The sequence below is a fragment of the Alligator sinensis genome, unplaced genomic scaffold (genome assembly GCF_000455745.1).
Source record: "Alligator sinensis unplaced genomic scaffold, ASM45574v1 scaffold19_1, whole genome shotgun sequence".
Classification (NCBI taxonomy): domain Eukaryota; kingdom Metazoa; phylum Chordata; order Crocodylia; family Alligatoridae; genus Alligator; species Alligator sinensis.
Window position 1 is genome coordinate 2,770,951 of NW_005841916.1, and position 18,995 is coordinate 2,789,945.

At 43.8% G+C, this 18,995-nt stretch overlaps 1 protein-coding gene across 1 annotated transcript; it reads right to left on the reverse strand.

Annotated features, from left to right (window-relative positions):
* Window positions 1–2,822: 2,822 nt before the first annotated feature.
* On the reverse strand, window positions 2,823–18,618 carry MPC2 (mitochondrial pyruvate carrier 2). The gene is made up of 5 exons (XM_006018895.3): window positions 18,419–18,618; window positions 11,603–11,643; window positions 8,143–8,227; window positions 5,394–5,505; window positions 2,823–3,905 (listed from the first exon to the last, which is right to left on the reverse strand). Exons 1-5 carry the CDS (start codon window positions 18,522–18,524, stop codon window positions 3,848–3,850), a joined length of 402 nt encoding a protein of 133 aa, XP_006018957.1. The 5' UTR covers window positions 18,525–18,618; the 3' UTR covers window positions 2,823–3,847.
* Between the last annotated feature and the right edge of the window lie 377 nt (window positions 18,619–18,995).

The following is an 18,995-nucleotide window of genomic DNA, read 5'->3' on the forward strand; positions in this document are numbered from 1 at the left end:
GTTTTTCATAGTTTTAATGACCCAAGAATCTTGTTTCTAAATCTTGCTCAGAGTTTACATTATTCTTATATTTGTCTAGGACCTCCAAATGAAGGATTTTTCTAGTATGTGTGTGAAAAGGGTGGTGGGCTTTCCTTCTTTTTCATAGATCTTTAGTTGAGAATCTGGGAAAGTATCTGACATTTCTGGGGGCAGTCATATTCCCCTAGGGTGGCAGCATGTAGACCACATGCAATGTGATATGTGAGATACCATGTCATTAAACTACTATACTCAGTTATCATACCTGTCTTAAGGCTTCCATTTCCCCTCTTCGCAATAGCACAAAGTTAATAAACCCTTTCATTTTTAAGGGATTTCTGCACTTTTTAAAACTGGAACGTAAATTGTTTGTAAGCTCACTGCCTTCTGGGGTGAATGTGCTGTGCAGTCTTGTTTATCTCCTTCCAAAGCAGCTGTCCCCATGTTGGGGCAAAGACAGGTCCCCTCATTCCTGCAAATCATTGACTTGGAAAATACCTTCCTCAAATGAGAAGGAACCACACCAATGCTCTGCCAAGTTTTGGGGGATAGAAAGAGCAGGACAAACGCCTCTAAAATGGGTGTATAATCTTTGTGGGGAGGAAGCCAGGTGCACACCACAGGGCTCCCAATAGAAATTTTAAGGCTGTGAAAAATCAAGTGATAACAATTGTTCTTTGTGCTTTGCTTTGATAGATTAATCTGATTTGGACACAATTGTACTGGACATTTTTTTTCTTGAACTGACTTTCATGTTTTCTATTGTAATCTTATGAATATTTTAATACACTTTTTTTTCCATTGTTTGTCTGTTGTAATCTGTTACACAAATCAGAGCTGGTTATGGATCAGGATGGAGGAGGAAGACAAACACAAAAGTTGCCTTCTGTACAGGTTCAGACTCTCCAAAGGAAATGTTATCCACTTCTCTCCAACTGATATGAGACCCGGTATCAGAACATATTGCATGGCTGGAGAAACTATTGGGGGGGAGGGGTGTTAGGAGTACCGTGCACACATTAAAATGCAGGATTCCTTGTGAGGTTGGGAAGTGATCTCCATGGTCAAGCTACAGGAACTGGTTAGTGGTGTATGCAGCAACTTGCTCAGCAAGTTGGTAGCAGACCTAGGAATAACAGGTGGGATGACTTCAGTCAACTAAGAGATAAACATGCTTAGCAGAGGGCTTTTCAGTATTTGTTGACAAAAAGTACTTACTATTTACTTGACTCAAAAAATGAGGTCCCCCCATTTAACATAAAGATCTTTTTTCTCCTATCTTGGATTTGAATACAAGGCTGCAGGGGGAGAAGGGGGTGCTGTGGATCTGATTTTGGTTGCTTACTGCCCCCCTTCCTATCCACTGCCTTCCCCACTACAGTGGGCCTGTCTCCCTGCTGCAGCAATGAGGGTGGGGTAGGGAAGGGATGACAAATTTTAAAACAATGCTCCAATAATTCTATACTTGGAAAATTATAACCAGTGTATACATTTTCCATGTCTACAGTCTAATTATTGGGGGATCATCTTAATTTAAGAGTTGTCTTGGATTCAGGTAAATATGGCAGATTAGTGATTCTCAAATCTAGGATGCCCTATGATCCTTTTAAAAGATACAGTGCTAAAATTAGTGTTAGATATGCAGACTCCTGCACCATGATTTACAAGATGAACCCTGAGATTTCAAATAGGAATCCATAGCATCAAAACATTGACCTGTTGTGGTTTTTCTGAGTTCTTTGCCACCAAAGAATTGCTCTGTTACTTATCTGTAGTTAAAAACAAGTGAAACTAAGGTGTGGCACTTTTTGAGCAGTGCCTTGAGTAAAAAAGTTGAGAACCCCTGACCTAGATTAAATAGGTCAGTGGTTAAACAGCTCTCCCCGCTAGGAGAGCCTGCCTCAGCAAATGCTAATTGTTAAAAAGCTTGGACTAGAGTACAGAGTCCCTTCTGGGCTTAAAATTTATGAAACACAGCATATATGACCTGGGACTCTACCCTGGTTTGCTGTTAATACACAACAATGGGCTTTCCTCAGAACCATATAGAAACACAGGACTGTGAAGTACCTTATATACTGGACTGCAGTATCCTGCTCTTGTGAGCAGCTATGTTGAAGCATAAATTTAGGAATGGGATTATTTATTTATCTCAGGTTTTTATGTGGCTCGTGCTATGCCTTTTGGAAGGCTGGTTCAGAACATCTGTCCTTACAGGTTAGAAACATTTTAATTTCTAGCTTAATTTTAACTTGCAATCATTGTAGAGCAGGGGTGGGCAATTATTTTGGGCGGAGGACTACTTACTGAGTTTTGGCAAGCCATCGAGGGCTTCATGACAGGCAGATAAATATTAATTTTCTAAGCTTTTTAGGGGCCCCACAGGCTGGATAGAATGGCCTGGCAGGGTGCGTCTGGCCTGCAGGCCGCATTTTGCCCACCCCTGGTGTAGAGCCATCATTGCTCTTTTAACTTAGCCTGGGAAAAGGAGAGAGTAAGGTGTCTTTCACAAGCACCTTGCATGCTGATCAGAGCCTGTGTTCTGTTGTTTTTATGGGGGTTCCTACAGTGTAATCAGGCCTCTGCTTTATGGTGAAATCCAAACAACTCTTTGAAAGTGGTCTGCTTTGTTTCCTTAACCATCTAGAGCTGGCTGTGTACCTCCCTGCTTTGCGCTGGCCATAATTCAGGGAAAAGGGTGACTTTCTGGTAGATGGGCACGGTTAGTACAGTGCTTTTTGAATTGCTAAGCATGCTGTATTGAGGAAGGAGCAGGTAATGGTTAAAGCAGGAACTCAGGATTTTGGTTTTGACTATCATACAATTTAATGGAGTAATGATGCAGCAGTTCACCTGGTCTGTGTGTGTAGACATTATGCATGACCACTACTTCATTCCACAACAGGAAGGTGACTCCTGTGTTTCCTAGTGAGTTCTCTCCTGGCTGCAAGCTCCTTGCAGGTGGGGGTTTATCTTGCATTAGGCACATTTCCTAGATCCTATCTGAACGTTTTGGGATTGGGGGGGAGGAGCTGTGCAACAGTCTTACTCATAAATGCTCCTTATTTTTGCGGATACAAGAAATTACAATGATAGCAATTGGAAAGGCTTCTGCCAGCCTCTCTCCACTCCTATAAAGTGAATGGCCAATTAAATGCTCAGAAATTACTTTGCAAAATAAATTGGACAGCAATGGGCACTGGCCAACTGAGAATGCAAATGGAAACTGATCATCAAAAGGAGAAAAGGAGGCCTCATGCATCTTGCAAGAAAACAAGTCAGAAGAAATACAGAATGGGGCAATGGAAAGAATCAAACCACAGTCCTAGAAAAGGAGGTGTTGGGGGGAAAGAAACACAGGAGTCATGGTCTTGAAAGCAAGAGTGCTGCTCTAATGCCATATGATAGTTGGTAGGTAAGACTTGCACTTGCTACACAGTGCATCTAATTTTGAAGGACTAGTCTTAGATTTTCAAGAGCTTGTTTTAATTTGTGTAGGGATGTCACCTTGCCAGCAGTCAGATTTCAATGGATGCCAGAACTGGTTCTGACAATTTGCTAAGCCACCAATCATTGAAGAACCAGTTTCTTCCAAAAGGCAAAATACAAAGCATACTCACTCAAGACAGTTGGTTACATCAACTATAATTTAAACGTTATATTTTACGTAAATATGTAGAGGCACTGCATATTATCTCCAGTGATAGAAATGTTTGTTCTCTAGACATTTAGAAAGGTTATGTTTTCTCTTCACAGAGAAAAAGATTAAAACCAGTCAAGCTGGGTCCCACTGGAAAGTGTGTGTGGCTGGATTCAGTCAGTAGGGTTAAGCTTCTTTCTGATGCTGCTGTTCTTGTTCCTTTGCCTTTAGTTCCTGATTATATCTGTAGAAAAAAACATAAGCAAAGTCGGCATATAGTAAACTGAAGTAGAGTTTGAAAGCATGCTGTCTTTGGAACACCTTCATAATATTACTCTCTCAAATAGTAATGGTACTGCTTGCAGTTCACATTGTTTAACTTATAAACCATGTGATCCCACTACTGAATATCCTTACCCACACTAGGAGGTAAACTAACTGTCAAATGCTAGGCATTCTTCATCTGGTGGCTTGCATCCAACAGCTTGTCTAACTTTATCCCAACCATGCAGTTGGTCTAATAAAAAAGTTACCCTAAAAATCCTTGCCTCAAAATTACTAACAAAGGCTCCCAAGCAGCTGAACAAACATTGAACTCCTTAATGAAGTGGCAGCTTCTGGCTTTATTCTAGCTCATCACTGCAGTAGCAATTTACAGAACTGGTGTGACTTTTAAAACAGAGAAACTCCTGGAGATCTTTTCACTAATCATGCTCAAAGAAGAACCAACCAGAATTTAAGGGACAGCAGTTCAAAGTCTACCAAAGTATGTAATTGGCAGTAGGGGAAAAAGGGGTTTGGTTCAGGCCTCTTGCCCTTAATGACATCATTAATTGCCACAGTCCTTTAGAATCAGGCATAGATTTACAAGGAGACACCCAGGATGATGGTTCAAATCCTGGATAGCAACTAAACTTTCAAGTTGTCAGCATCCCTGAATTCATTTTAATTGTACTTTAAATTGATCTACAATCTTAAAGTCAACTTGTTGAAAAAAAACTGGCCAAAAAGCAAGTTGATAATTGCGTTTGGCAAAAGTTTTCACTTATGCAAGTAATTTCTTTAAGCCTGATTAAAATAGCAGAAACAGGGCACATCTATATGTGCATTAATGTGCTATAATTACAGTGCATTAAGTTTGGTACCTGTAATAACAGGTACCAACTTAAATGTGCCATAATCAGCACTACTGTGCAGCAGCAGCACACATCTTTTAGATGATGCTAATGCATAATAGACTAGTTCTACTGTGCATTGGCATGGCTTTTGCCATGATGTATTAATGCGCAGTAAAATTATTCTATTGAATAATTGCATCTTGTGTAGATGTGCCTAATAAAGGCTCCTATACACATGCAGGGAGGCTGCTCTGACATGCTGTAATTACAGAGCATTGAAGCAGACTCAATTAATAGAGTCTGCTGGAGCGTGGTAATTACTGTGCTCCAGCAGATTCTAGTGTCACGTGCATCAGCGTCCCCATGCTGAAAAATGGCAGCAGAGTGCTTTAAAGTTTGTTCGAGGAGCTTTATTTCAGAAGTGCTCCACTGCCATTTTTCAGCACAGGGACACTGATGCATCTGACACTGAACACTTTAATTAGCGCTAATTAAAGTGCCTTCCTCCCCACCCCCAACCCCTCCCAATGATGAACAACGGAAATGCAGAAGCCACCTAGAATAGCTTTTTTATTTAAGTAATGAGAATCCTCCTGTTAGTTTCTAGTACATACCTCCATATTCGAAAGAGCTGGGAACCACCAGCACAGCCAACAAAGAAATTCACGGTAAACAGGCCCCAGTTTTTAGGTATGATGACTAGAGAGTATCTTGACCAAATAAGGCCTGTAGAACAACAGAATTATTCTCAATATTCAAACAAACAAACAAAAAAATATGTATACATACTAGGAAATTGCCCATCAAGAGTGACTGATGAATTTCAAATGACAAAAAACAGATTTTACTTTTTATATTTTATTAAGTTATATATTTATAAAACTTATATAAGTTCATGCTGCCGTGCCCCCTGCCCCCAGCAAGCCATACAAGGAAAGGCTGAGGGACCTGGGACTCTTCAGCCTGAAAAATAGAAGGCTCAGAGGGAACTTGGTAGCAGCTTACTGCTACATCAGGGGAATACATCAAGGGCTTGGTGAACAACTGTTCACCCTTGAGCAAAACCAGGAGTAATGGCCACAAAGTCCTGGAAGACTGTTTGAGGCTCAACATCAGGAAAAACTTATTCAGAGTGTCCAGACTGTGGAATAAGCTCCCTCCAGAGGTGGTGCAATCACCTACCCTGGAAATCTTCAAGAGGAGACTGGATGGTCACCTTGCTAGGGTCACCTGACCCCCACCTGTCTTTCCTGCCTGGTGCAGGGGGCTGGACCCAATGATATTCTGAGATCCCTTCCAGCCTTACAATCTATGAATCCATAGCATATTTAAAACTGCAGTTTTTGCCTCCCAGTTTATCAGCAGTAAGCAGTGGGGCTACCAGGACCCTCCACCAACCAGGGACGGGGTACCCTGTGGCAAAACGAGCAAGATTAAAGGAGCTACTGTGCAGTGCACTTCCACCATGATTTTGTTAGGTCCTTATCTAGAGCTGTGTAAGTCAGTGCTGCATTTTACTGAGTTTATTGGAAAGAGAAGAAACAGCCTACATTTACAAACTATGGTTGACAAACTATTAAAAAAAAAATCAATCTCAATTAATTGCAGTTTTAATCACAGTTAAACAACTGTCAGCACCCTTCCACCCCACCAAAAGCCCAGTCCATGTACCCTGTGGCTCCTCCCCACCACCACCAACCCTGGCCCATCCCACGCCCTCTCCTGACTTGCCCTGGCTAGAGCAGACCATCTGAAATCCATGTAAATGGCTCTGACTGGCCCACCTCACCCCACACCTGCTCCAAACTCACCTGTCCATGCTAAGCAGTGGCAGCAGCCAGGCAGGAGCTGCTGCTCAGTGCAGAGGAAAAGCAGCCCCTCCCCTTCACCACTGCCAGGCCCTTCATGCTGCAGCTGCCTACAGCCCGTGCCTGGGCTGCCCTGTGGCTCCTCTGCACTGCCACTGCTGCCCTGCTGGGCAGCTCAGAGGCAGCAGTGACAGCAGCAGAGAGAAGCTGCAGGGCAACCTGGGTGCAGGCTCTGGGAGGCTGCAGCAAGAATGGCCTGGCAGCAGTAAGGAAAAGGGGCCGCTTTTCCCCTATGCTGAGTAGCAGCTTTTGCCAGGTTGCTGCCACTGCTGCTTAGCATGGGCAGATGAGTCTGGAGCAGGCACTGGGCAGGCCATGGTTGGGGCTGTGTGCATAGGTTCCAGCTGGTCCACTCCCCTGGTCAAAACTATATGAATGATTAAAAAAATTAACACGTTAATTTGTTTTCACATTAATCGTGTAAGTTAACCGACAGCCCCAGAACAAGTCAGTAGAAGTAGTTTTCAATTGGTACAACTGCAAGTTAAGGACCAGATGATCCTTAAAAGTCTCTTCCAACCCTGTGACTTTACATGGATACTTATACTAAAATAAGGGTGGTTTTTGTTTGTTTTTTTCTTGCTAAAATGGCTTCTATAGTTACACAAATGAAATCAAAAGTTATGTATTTGTCTGAAACCCCTTAAGTTGTATACTAGTGTGCACCCATGATTCTGTGTAAATAAGACTAATACTGTCATTACTCCTACACTATTGTTTATGGATATGTTTCTTTTTCTTCCTTCTCTTTCCCATTCCTTCCTCTTATATACTCTTTAGAAGTTCTGTGCACACACCAAGGGGTACTTGAACCTCTATGATAAACTTTGCTGTGACTGGTATTGCTTTAACTTCCTTCACGGACAAGCCCCCCAAATATGTGCAAATTCTCTTAACCATCACGACCAATATTTGCAAGTTCTCCTGGTGGAGTGGTACAGTACTGGTTTGCAGGTCGGACAGACTGGCCCTGCATTCCAGATCCAGCATGTATCCTGGAGTGGCTGGAGTGGGCACTGCCCAAGGCCTGGTTCTCCTCCAGGGCTGTCCTGCATGGGCCTGGTGCCACTACCATCAGTCTGTGTTGCATGCAGAAGCTGTTTTGCTGCTCCAGGATCTGAGCTGGAGCAGGCACCATGTGCAACGCATGGGACCATTCAGCATGCCCAACATGCTGCCTTTGGGTTACTCCAAGACCTATGGGAAGCACTGGGGGCTAGATGATATGGCTCTGCAGGCTGGATTTTTGACACCCCAATCTACCAAGTAATGTTAATAGAAAATACCTGGGCTTCTAGAGAGAGGGAGGTATTTTAATAGCAGGTATAAGTTAAAAAACTTTGCATCTTATACTACTATGATTATCTTTCTAGACGGTCAATTTACTATTTAATTGAGGCTTAGCTACTGATTATTTTTTTTAAATGGATAAGATAAAAATTTTTTAAAATGCTTTTTAGGCACTAAGAGGTGTGTAGTAACAGAACATTTTTACCTGTAGCCGTCAACACTGCAGACTGTGCTGTGCTCAATTTTTCTGCTGGTCTTGTCATATCTGCCATTCCAGCACATACCAAACCCTGTAAAAATGAGATAAAGCAAACTTCACTGAGCTGGGAATTTATGCTCACTCTTGTGCATGCTTCTGACAGTATGGCTCAGAGGCCCCTGGCACTAGGTGCTGTACCTGCACACTTCCTAATTCAAGTTAGTTGTGTTACTAAGAGAAGGTGGGCAGGAGCCAGATGTCATATCCTGAGCTGTCCATTTGCGATTGCTGAAATGGTCATTTCATGGGGGCGGGGGTTGTGGAGAGGAGGGGCAACAGATACAGAACAGTGCCAGTGTATCCCCACAGAAAGATTCTTTAGAACAGGAGCCAGCAGCCTGGAGCTTACAGGCCACTTCCAGAGCCATTTTATCCAGCCCACTGAGCCAGGGAGCTTCTGCAACATTTCAACAGTGGTGGAGTGGGATGGGTTGGAAGTGGCCTGCACTTAAAGCCAGGCTCTATTAGTGACCCCCCACCCTGTAAGACCATGCCAACCCCCGCTTCAAGAGACAGCAGCTACCCCAGATTATTTCACTTGAGATTTAGTTTTCCTGCAAACATGTTCCTACAGAAAACTCAATTTTAACACTCAAGCTTTCAAAATCCAGACCCATGTGAAGTGTTTTCCAAACATTTTGAATTTGGATATGTACATTAGATGCAAAGAGCTTACTATTATGACACCCAGACACTGAAGCAACAGGAGAGACCATTCTGTATGGACAGCATAAAAGAACATCACTAATACTTACAGACACTGCAGCACTTTAATTTTATTGGACTTCTACAGGAAAAAAATAGTCCTGGATCTTGCTGTCCTGACTGATGAGAGTTTTGGGTAAAGATGAAGTGGACAAGAAAGGCCAGACAAAACAATGTTAAGATCCAAAAAAAATAAAATAAAATAAAGATAGAAAATAAAGGTATGTTATTGTATTAAATCTAGGGTCAGAAACTACCCAAAACTGCTTTCAGTTCTGGTGTCAGAGTGTGAGAAGAGGCTATGCAAGTTATAGGCACGAAGAGACTTCCACTGGACGAAACAAAAGATAGGACTGTTTAGAGAAAGGCAACATGACAGACTTATAAAAAAGTCATTTGAGTATTCCTAGTTGTCTAGTTTTTTAGATAAAAGGGATGTCACTTAAAACTTGGCTTTCAATTTCAACCCATTTCCTACTTGTAGCATTTATGAAAGGCAACTGGTTGAACTCATTACCACAAGAAGAGGCCAGATACTCAGCAAAATTGAAAGACTAAAGAGATATTTATGTGGATAAATGACATCCACTGTTACAAAACTGGGTAATATAATGGACAGACACTCAAGCGTCACAGCACAGGCCGCTAGCAGGAAGGAACAAGATTACTCTCTCTGTTTGATAATGGTTATCTCAGTGCTGAACACTGAGAATGAGACGAGATAAACCACAGAAGTGACCGGTCATTACAAATACTATATTCCCACTCTTGGGATAAAGTAATTTCTTTATTATAGCATTGCAGAGTTTTAGAAGAACAGGTAGGCAATATACAAGTGACCGTCAAGGCAGAATACCTGCCCCCTGCTGGAAAGAAGCTTCCTTAGTAGTCACTTGTAGTCTAGTGGCTGCTACAGAACAACTTAGTTTGAAAACTACTAGTACCAGTAAGGAGTCCTTTACTTTGATTGATTGAGGCTTGGGAGTGTATCCTCACTGCATCATGAATGTAGTTCACATGGCTTAATACAGATTAACACAGCAAGCTCCTCACCACTATGGAAGGGTAGAGTCATTTTATCACTTTTGTGTTATCAGAATGATACTCCAGTATGAATCCAGTAGAGTGCTTTCTATGCTTCCATAATCTACGCACAATATTCATACAGAGCCTGACTGGTAGAGAAGCAGTGAACAGGAGAGTCTGCTTGAAGCTATGGACTGGAGGTGGCAGGGAGAGTCATTTGCCTGTCATATTACCCGATACATGAAAGCTGGTAAATATTTTCATGACGCTGTTCCACAAATACTAGCTGGCTCATATTTTTGACACTGTGCCAATGGCAACATTGGACCAAAAGCACTAACATGGCTTAGATCCAGGGTCTGAGATAATGGCCTCATACAGACATTCAGTTTCTCCTGGAAGAGTTGCTGCTCTCCCAGGAGAAAACGTGAGTGTACAGATGTTCGGACCTTTTGTCCCATGGTAAAAATGGCTGCTCCAAGAGAAAAATAACTTGGGAACAACCAGGGTTAAATCATTCCCATGAGAGTTGTCTATATATGCTGTGGTTTGTCTCAGAAGAGAAAACAGTCCTCCAGAATTTCTCCCCTCCCTCCCAGGAAGACTTTGTCCCCTGCTGGAGTCTGATACTTCAGCAGAGAGAACATGCTCCCTTCACAATCTCCCCATTGTGCTTCAGGGAAACACAGGCTGACCATGGGCAAGTCCGGGTCAGCCAACCAGATCTGTTGCCAGGGAGACTAAGGAACAGTGTCAAGCAATGTTAGCAGTGGCAACCCCCTGCCCTGGGCTGCACAGTGTCATCAGTACTACAAACTCTCCATTTGTCAGGGACTCAGCATTTGAATGGCTGTACATGTGGCTCTGGGTAAATTTCTTTACCAGGAGAACAAACCTGGGAGAATTCCACCAAGTTATTTGAATGTGTGTATGTAGTCAGAGACCCTGAGAGTGGACTTGCCTTATGGATTCAAGCCACTACATTTCAGAACAGCAGAACTACAAGTTGGGAGCTGCACTATGAAGGCCATTTAATTGAGTTGTTTTAACTTTTTTTGACTGTTACAATACTAGTGCAAGCTTTGCTTAACACACTGCACAGGTAACACATCTAAAGTTACTGAAGAAGCGTAAATACCTCTTGGCATGAATAGCCTATCAAGTCAAACTCTATTCTACACTACCCTTCAATAGGGTGGAGACACCACTTGTTCAAAATAACCTTATAGCCCTCCCTATCTGAAGATCTGTTCAAGCTGTCTGACTTGCAGGAGAAAATATTGTTGGATTGTTAAGATACTGTGTTTCAGAGAGAAAGTCTGTATTGGACCTGGCTTATGCAGACCATGGGCAGGATTCTATTTCACAACAGAGGCCTCAAGGGAAATGCTTAACTCCTAGAGGTTAGTGAAGGGTAAGTTGCTTTCACAACAGTATTAGCTCCAGTACACTGCACCTACAACCCCTCCTGCCCCACTCCCAGAGCTGCACTCAGTGTGCTTCTTCACATCTAAACATCTTAACTAAAGTCTTAATAACAAATCTAACCTGAATAACCTAGGGCACAGACACTGAACAGGACTAGGTCATATTCCTTTTGGGTTGAGGAAGGTAACTCTCAGACCTGCAGAAAAGGTATGTGTACCAGCCACACACATTGCTATTCCATACTTACCCATTTCATAACAGGCGCCCAGAAAAACACTGTCTTGGGACCTGAAAAAGAGTGAAATATTTAAGCAACTGTAGAGTTTGTTATGCCCTTACACATATCTGTACCACCATATTTTAACAATTTCTGCAAGTCGTACCATGCCTTGCATCCAGCACACATCGTATATAAACACACATCGTATATAAAATAAAAACACTTTATTACAATGATGAGTCTAAGGTCATAACCCATGGAACCCGTCTTAACTTAACATTAGGTGAAGGAACAGCTATAGTAGGGAAGCAAAAAGTAGATTCCTGGCTAGCAGTACTTGGAAACCTGCATTACTCATAGATCCACTCTTACAGCAAGTTTTGCCATAAAAAGACTTGATCTAGCCAGTACATTCAATTGCCTTTTGTCCTTAGGACAGTACTAATGAGGCAATAACTACTGTCCACCCACCTAAGCTTCAAGGAGATTTGCTGTAGCCTGTTAGCAAGTGAAGAAAAAGGCTACAATTAAAAATGCAAGTAGAATTCAGGGAAGCCATGGTGATTATTCATGTTGGACTTCGCCCAGCAGAGCTACCATTCATAGTCTAGAAAAGAAGAAAAACTATGACCTTGAGTCTGTCTCATTCAAAACATGGTAGGTTCAGACCTGCTTAGGGTCTCTGACTGGGAGTACAGTATCCACCCCCCCATCCCCCAAAATCAGACATGGGGTGAAAAATGCCTCTGTGTTTTTGTATCCTTATCAACACAAGTGGCAGAAGTTAGGTGCCCGAGTTGGTAGCTTGCCTGTCAAGCATGTTTACGCTCCATTGAGGGTCTCAATAGTTAGTGCAAGTTTGCAACACACTGTTCTTCCCATATGGTACAAAGTCCAGTGCTGTTAAGCAAACTGGCAAAGTAGGAGGCAAACTGAAAATGGAAAGAATAATCCATTCCCAAGAGCTAAGTCAATTTGACAACACTGCAGTGTCGTAACAGATTAAAGCCTCCATCCCATTCAGCTTGTCATCCGATCTGCAAATTTTCCAAAGCGCAGGTACACAAGGTACATTTAGGGGTTCATTTATTGTATCCACATTACTGTCAAACACATCTTGGAAACCAGAAGTGTTCACTAATGCTGTTAGACTGTGGTAGAATTCGTACAGCTGAATCTCATGATGCTATCAAATGCCTCTTTTCCTGGCAGATTGCCAATACTAAGTTCTAGGAAACATTGTCTCTAGACTTACAGAATTTAAAGCTAGCTTTTTACTAAACAAATGGGGGAAAAAGTCCCAAGAACTTGGGAGATCTGGAATTTAGACAGCTATTATCATCATCATCATCATCATCATCATCTTAGCGATAGATATCTGATCTCTCTCTCATTGGGCAGTACTTTGCTTACAATATATAACATACTCTCTTTAAGGGAGTTTTATTTTGCTGACTTGTGTAAGCGGTCTTTTTTAGATTTTTCCTTTTGTAATCAACATGCAATATTATGAAATTATGGTCAACAAACATCCATTCCATACTTTGTAGAAGAATCTGGAAGTACGGCACAAAAATGGCAATTTAATTTCCCTCTTAGACAGACCTCTTTCTGCTTTTATACAATTCCTTCTAAAGAGAAACACTGTAGTTTTGTGACCATTCTAGCAGAACTTGGAACAGGCAACCTGTTTTTTTAAATGTGTGTGTTCTAGCTGGCAAGCACAGAAAGAGGTGCCTAGCAAGGTACAGCAGCAGAACCAGAGCAAGTGTCAGTGACTTTAACAGAAAAATTCCTGTAGTATCAAGCACCTATGGCCACCTTGAGTCCAGAAGGCTCAGAGATAACTAAAGTATTTTGGCTCAAGTAGTTCAAGTATTTTGTCTTCTGGTGTATTGGAGACTCATGCCCCAAGTTTGATTTACTTTAAGCTTACACTCTAGTAAAAATGCCATTTTATCATGAATAGCAGTAGCATACTGTAGCAGTACTATCCATAAAGATTCATTAGGAGGCAGTTATTTGGTACGTATGAAAACTAAAATGGAGGTTCTGTACTGTATGAACACTGCTAGTTGCAGCATTTGGCCTGACAATGCTCCTGACAAGGTCTCTGTTTAATATACTACTAGATCTTCAGACCCAGTTTTACAATAGGCACTGCACTGCCTGTTTGAACTTCTACATAGATTTTTTTTTTCTAAACTGCAAACTTCATTATACCCTCCACCTCCCCAAATAGTTAAAGATTAAAAGCACTCATGACCACACCATGCACAATAAAAACCAATATAATGTATCAAATGTTTTTTTACTATACCAAAAGAAAGCTTCCCAAGTGTAGCTTATCATTATATTGCAAACAGTGCCAAGAAAAAGCCTTTTCTACTTGGGCCTTATGTTTCTCTGCCAAATCAGGTTTGAACACTTCTGCTAAGAAGTTACCAAATTGTTTCCCTGCCCAGGGTTGAAAGAACCATCATCTATGTTCTTACTCTTATAAGCTTTTTCCCTTCTCTCAATCTTTTAGTCTCTTCCACTTCCACAGTTTACAGTTGGTGGCAGCATCAGCCACAAAATTGGATGTCCTTTCTTTCTCTGCATCTGGATCTTACTGGGGAAGATGCCTGGAGAAGCCCTGCAGAAGAGAGTGTAGCAGTATTTATTTTGGAGCCAGGTGTAACACTGGAGTTGAGGAGCTACACCACCTGCAAATCACATTCTTATTATTTAAAGCTTTAAGTTAGGGCTATGAATGCTCCTCAGACTGGACTTGTAGGTCTTGCAACAGTGAAAAAGGAGAAGCAGAAGGACCCAAGAAGAACTCAGCCACGATCCAAGAGACAGAAGGCAGCGTCTGCTGCATCAAGGGCCCTCCACTCAGAAGTTTTCCTCTTGCAAGTCTGAGCACATCTGGGGCATCTTTCCAATCACCATGGTTTTAAACATGCTTATTTCTTCAAGATTATGACAGGGCTCTTTGTCACTCCTTGTGCTAGGCAGTTATATTCCAGCCCCCAGGAAGTTGTCTGTTCAAGTTGTTTAGCAATTGACTGTACTTGCAAACTTAAAAACATGCATGGTGTAAACACCCCTTTTCTGTGCAATTTCCTCTAAATGTCTTCCCCTCTTAAACAAGGGCACCCTATCAGCTACCAATCCAAGAAACCAGTACACACACTTGAGGAAAAGGCTTCAGAAAAGCTAGGTTGTAGTTTTTAAAGCCATGAGTTTTGGAATATCTTTTGATTGCTCTCCTAAATGCATGGAGTTTTAAGATGGATATGGTAATGGTGACAATGAACAGAGGAGGTGGTTTGCAAGGCTCTTTACAAGACAAGAAATTACGGAAAAAATGAAATAAATTACCAGTTAATCAAAATGAAATACAACCAGTTCCTATAAAGAGAAGAAAAATGAAAGCCACCTGAGTTTACAAGAGCATATTAACTAAATGGACTGAATGGCATTCATCCAGATGGCAATAATCATCCCAGAGGTGACTCTGGGCCCTGAGTATTCCGAGACAAAGTGACTCGCTTCTAAAAGTTGGCCAACAAGGCTTTGTCTAATTTGGACCCAGTGGACTTGACTTCAGCTGGTTACCTCTCATTTGTCAGACATCATCACTGTCCTTGGGCAACCTTTGTTGCTGAAAGACTAACAGAACAGAAGGTTTTTTGAAAACGGGGATCAGTATTCAGCTGGAAGGTTTCTACCGGTCGAAAGTAAACAGATATTTGTTAGGCAGATGCAAGCAATTTATAATCTAGAAGGAATGTCCTTGTTATTAAGTGAAGTCATAAAACCAGACTTCACCAGGAGAGATTAAAAGCTTTTTAATTGTTTCCATATGGGATGGATTTTGTCCTAGCAAAATGTGCCCAAGAGTTCTGAAGATGAGAGGCCTATCCACAGAACAGGCATCCAGTAAAATGATCAAATGGGTATTAAAACTGAAGCTGTCAATAAGGACAACCTGGGATTTATTTGTACAAAAAGAGAAAAATCACTACAATATTTTATTACTTCAGGTACTGTTCATTGCCCTAAAGTGGCCCTGGCTTAGCCCATAGATGATATTCAAACCTCGGTAGTGAAACATTGCCTCCTGCTTGTAATACAGTACTGCAGTTCAGATGAAGAATGAACAAATGTGGTAGTCTCTGCGGCCACTGTAATGCTCCCCATCTATGAAAGCAAGCAGACAGAAATAGCTGCACTTCAGGTAAGTTCAGCGAGGCATTCCGTTTTGGACACCTTTATTGCAAAGGCACTGAACACTGACAGCCCATCTAAACAGGAAAGTTTGATCGGTTTAATTGTTCAGACTGATCAAATGAAACCAGTGCGTTATACTGGCATTGATTTTCATAGATTCCTAGAGTAGGAAGGGACCTAGTAGATCATCGGGTCCGACCTCCGGCTCCAGGCAGGAAAGAGGGCTGGGGTCAGGTAACCCCAGCCAGATACCTGTCTAATCTCCTCTTGAACACCTCCAGGGTAGGGGAAAGCACCACCTCCCTTGGAAGCCCATTCCATATTTTGGCAACCCTCACCGTAAAGAATTTCTTCCTTATGTCCAATCTAAATCTGTTCTCCTTTCGTTTGTGGCCATTATTTCTGGTAACCCGGAGGGGCGCCCTGGTAAACAGAGCGTCCCCTACTCCCCACTGGCCCCTCCTAATGAGTTTGCAGGCAGCCACAACGTCACCTGTCAGCCTTCTCTTGCAGAGGCTGAAGAGATTCAGATCCCTCAGTCTGTCTTCATAGGGTCTTACCTGCAGCCCCTCAACCATATGAGTAGCCCTCCTCTGAACCCTCTCAAGGTTACCCTCATCCCTCTTGAAGTGCAGCATTCAAAACTGGACGCAGTACTCCATCTGCAGCCTCACCAATCATTTTGGATCAGATTTAATTACACTTAAGTTGTTAAAAGTCACATTTTGCACTGTGTAACTAAAATCACTGTAAAAAAGAAACTGCCTCAAATTCAGCCAGTCTTTATTGGAAGCTAATCAGTCACCTAGTTCCACCACTACATCATCACAGTGCACCTGAGAGCACATGCTAAGTAGAGGAAGAGTCAAGGACATGTACATATCCAAAGAAAACGGCAGCAACAGCAGTCCATGAAAGATTAACTTTTCATCAAGCAAGCTATCCAAATGCCTGTGGAATCTGTTTGTTTACCAGATTTTAGGCTGGAAATACTATTTGTCTTTTCCAAATGTTTTTACTCTGATGAAGTTTCCCTTGTTATCATCAATTGTGGCCACAGGAGTAAGAACATCCACTTTCAATATGTATAGCTTGAAATTTTTGGCCAACTTCTGCCCTTTAACACAGGCACATGAGAGCAGAATTTGCTACGTCAGTGGTGGGTGAGCACGATTCCTCTTATACTACAAGCTCCACTGGTATTTTCTGGCATATTCTTTTCTCAAGGCCTCCCATTCTCTCCTACACCCACAGAAGGCACCAAACAGGATGGTGGACTGAACTGTCACAAATTCCCTGCCAGTTAGCAGTGGCAGGAGAGCCTAAAATCAAAAGGAATGGTAAAGTACCAGCCATATAGATACATACCAAAGGCATACAACCATGGTAAAACACAGGCCATGCATCAGTATTTGCATGAAGACAAGATACTTTCACTTTGTTTTGCCAGCTAAAAATACGCAGCAAAATATATCAAGAAATAACTGACCAGAGTTTGGCCTGGTAATCTTTCCAACTAACCCCCTTCCAACTACCAACACAAAGCAGTGTTTGCAGGAGTAAGCAAATACAGAGCAGGTGAGGGCAGAGGTTTTATTTCAAGAAAAGCTGCACTGTTTTGCTCTCTCTTTAGAGGCCCTTTAATCACAGCAGCATCAGCTTCATAAACTGCTCAGAGGATCCTAAAGCATAAGCCAGCAGGTCCTCAATCTTTTCAGAACCCAGGCACCCTCAGCCGACTGGAGGCGCCCCTTGGCATATACCAGCTTGCGTTTCCCACTGTTTTGGTTTTGACAATGAGAAAACAGAGCAAAGAACACAGGAATGCTGCAGTGGGCCAGAACATTTTAAAATGCTGTTGCTTCTTATGGGAAACCTTCAGGTTTCTATTGTGACTTATCTGCAGGTCTCACTGCAGCACCACTGTGTGGTGCCCTTGAAAGGGCCACAAGGCAGCGTAGGGTGCCACGTCCTCCAGCTCCTGCTCGAGAATCACCGGCGTGCATCTACTCAGCCTAGCACAAAGCAACCAGCTGCTGCTCCACTGCTGGCAAAGGACCCCAAGAGATGCAGAGCTGTGAGAGGGGCCATGGCATGGAGAACTGTGATGAAGCAGTGACTCTAGCTGAGGGATTTTGTCTCGGGCAGGCAAAGGCCGAGAAGCTGCAGGTGACAGTTTCATTCAGATCATCGATACCACTGTCCTCATCTCTGTGCCTCGGGATGTTCCCTTCCACCCCAGCTCTCCCCTCCTGCCCTGCTGACACATTTCTCTTCAGGTCCCCAGCCCCAAACCGGTGCCAGCATCACACCATGCACACGCAGAGGGACGTGGCTCGGCACCAGCCCAGCCCACAGCTCCCCCCATTCCCGGCTCAGTGCCCCCCTGGCAGTATGTCACACACTCAGAGAGCAGCGGGATGAGAAGGGACCCCCAAGGCCTGCTGAGCTCGACCCCAGCCTTGGGCAGCATCATCCCAGGCCGGGCCCCCGGGGGTCTCTCGAGCGACCCCAAGAGCAACCTCGGGGTGGGACCGCGCCAAGGTCACGGCGCCTCCCTAGCTACGACCGTACCCTTGATCTTGACCCTAACTCTGACTGTGACCCCAGCTCGGCCGGTACCTGCAGGGTGGTTGTAGATGGGCCGCAGCCGCGGCGGCAGCTTAAGCTCGATGCGGTCGAGCAGGCGGTGGTAAGAGGCGCGAAGCCCCGCCACGGTGGCCGCCATCGCCGAACCGGGGAGCGGAGCGCAACCGCTGACAGCAGCTGCCGGCGCGACCTGCCGCCCTTCTGCCGGCGCCTGCAGGAAGGGGCTCAGCTCCCCACTCTCGCGAGAGGGGGAGAGGCCAGCGGACCACGCCGCTCATTGGCTCGCGGTGACAACCGGGGGCGGGGCTCAGCGGGTCGCCTGTCGCCATGGGTGGAGCGCGGCCCCACCCCACTTGTGGAGCGAGGTGACGTCACCCCGCGGCGACCAGGCTTTCGGCCATCTTTGCTCAGGTCAGTGGCCGCCTCCTGCCCCTTCCCGAGACAAACATGGGCGCGGTGCTGCTTCACTGTAGACCTGCCCAAAGGAAACTTGGCCCGCTGCCCCCGCGCCTCCGGAGGGCGGGGCGGGGCGGAGCGTTCGAGTTCTCGCGAGAGCTGTGGACGCGGCGGGGGGGCGGGGGTGGGGATGGCAGCCGCCGCCCGTTCCCCG

What these genes read in the sequence shown, in the direction of transcription:
- MPC2 (XM_006018895.3), bottom strand. Translation starts at nt 18,524, where the DNA reads ATGGCGGCCACCGTGGCGGGGCTTCGCGCCTCTTACCACCGCCTGCTC. An exon ending in GGGCGCCTGTTATGAAATGG is followed by an intron (nt 8,228 to 11,602) that starts GTAAGTATGGAA and finishes TCATTTTTACAG; the next exon opens with GGTTTGGTATGTGCTGGAAT. An exon ending in TGCAGTGTTGACGGCTACAG is followed by an intron (nt 5,506 to 8,142) that starts GTAAAAATGTTC and finishes GTTGTTCTACAG; the next exon opens with GCCTTATTTGGTCAAGATAC.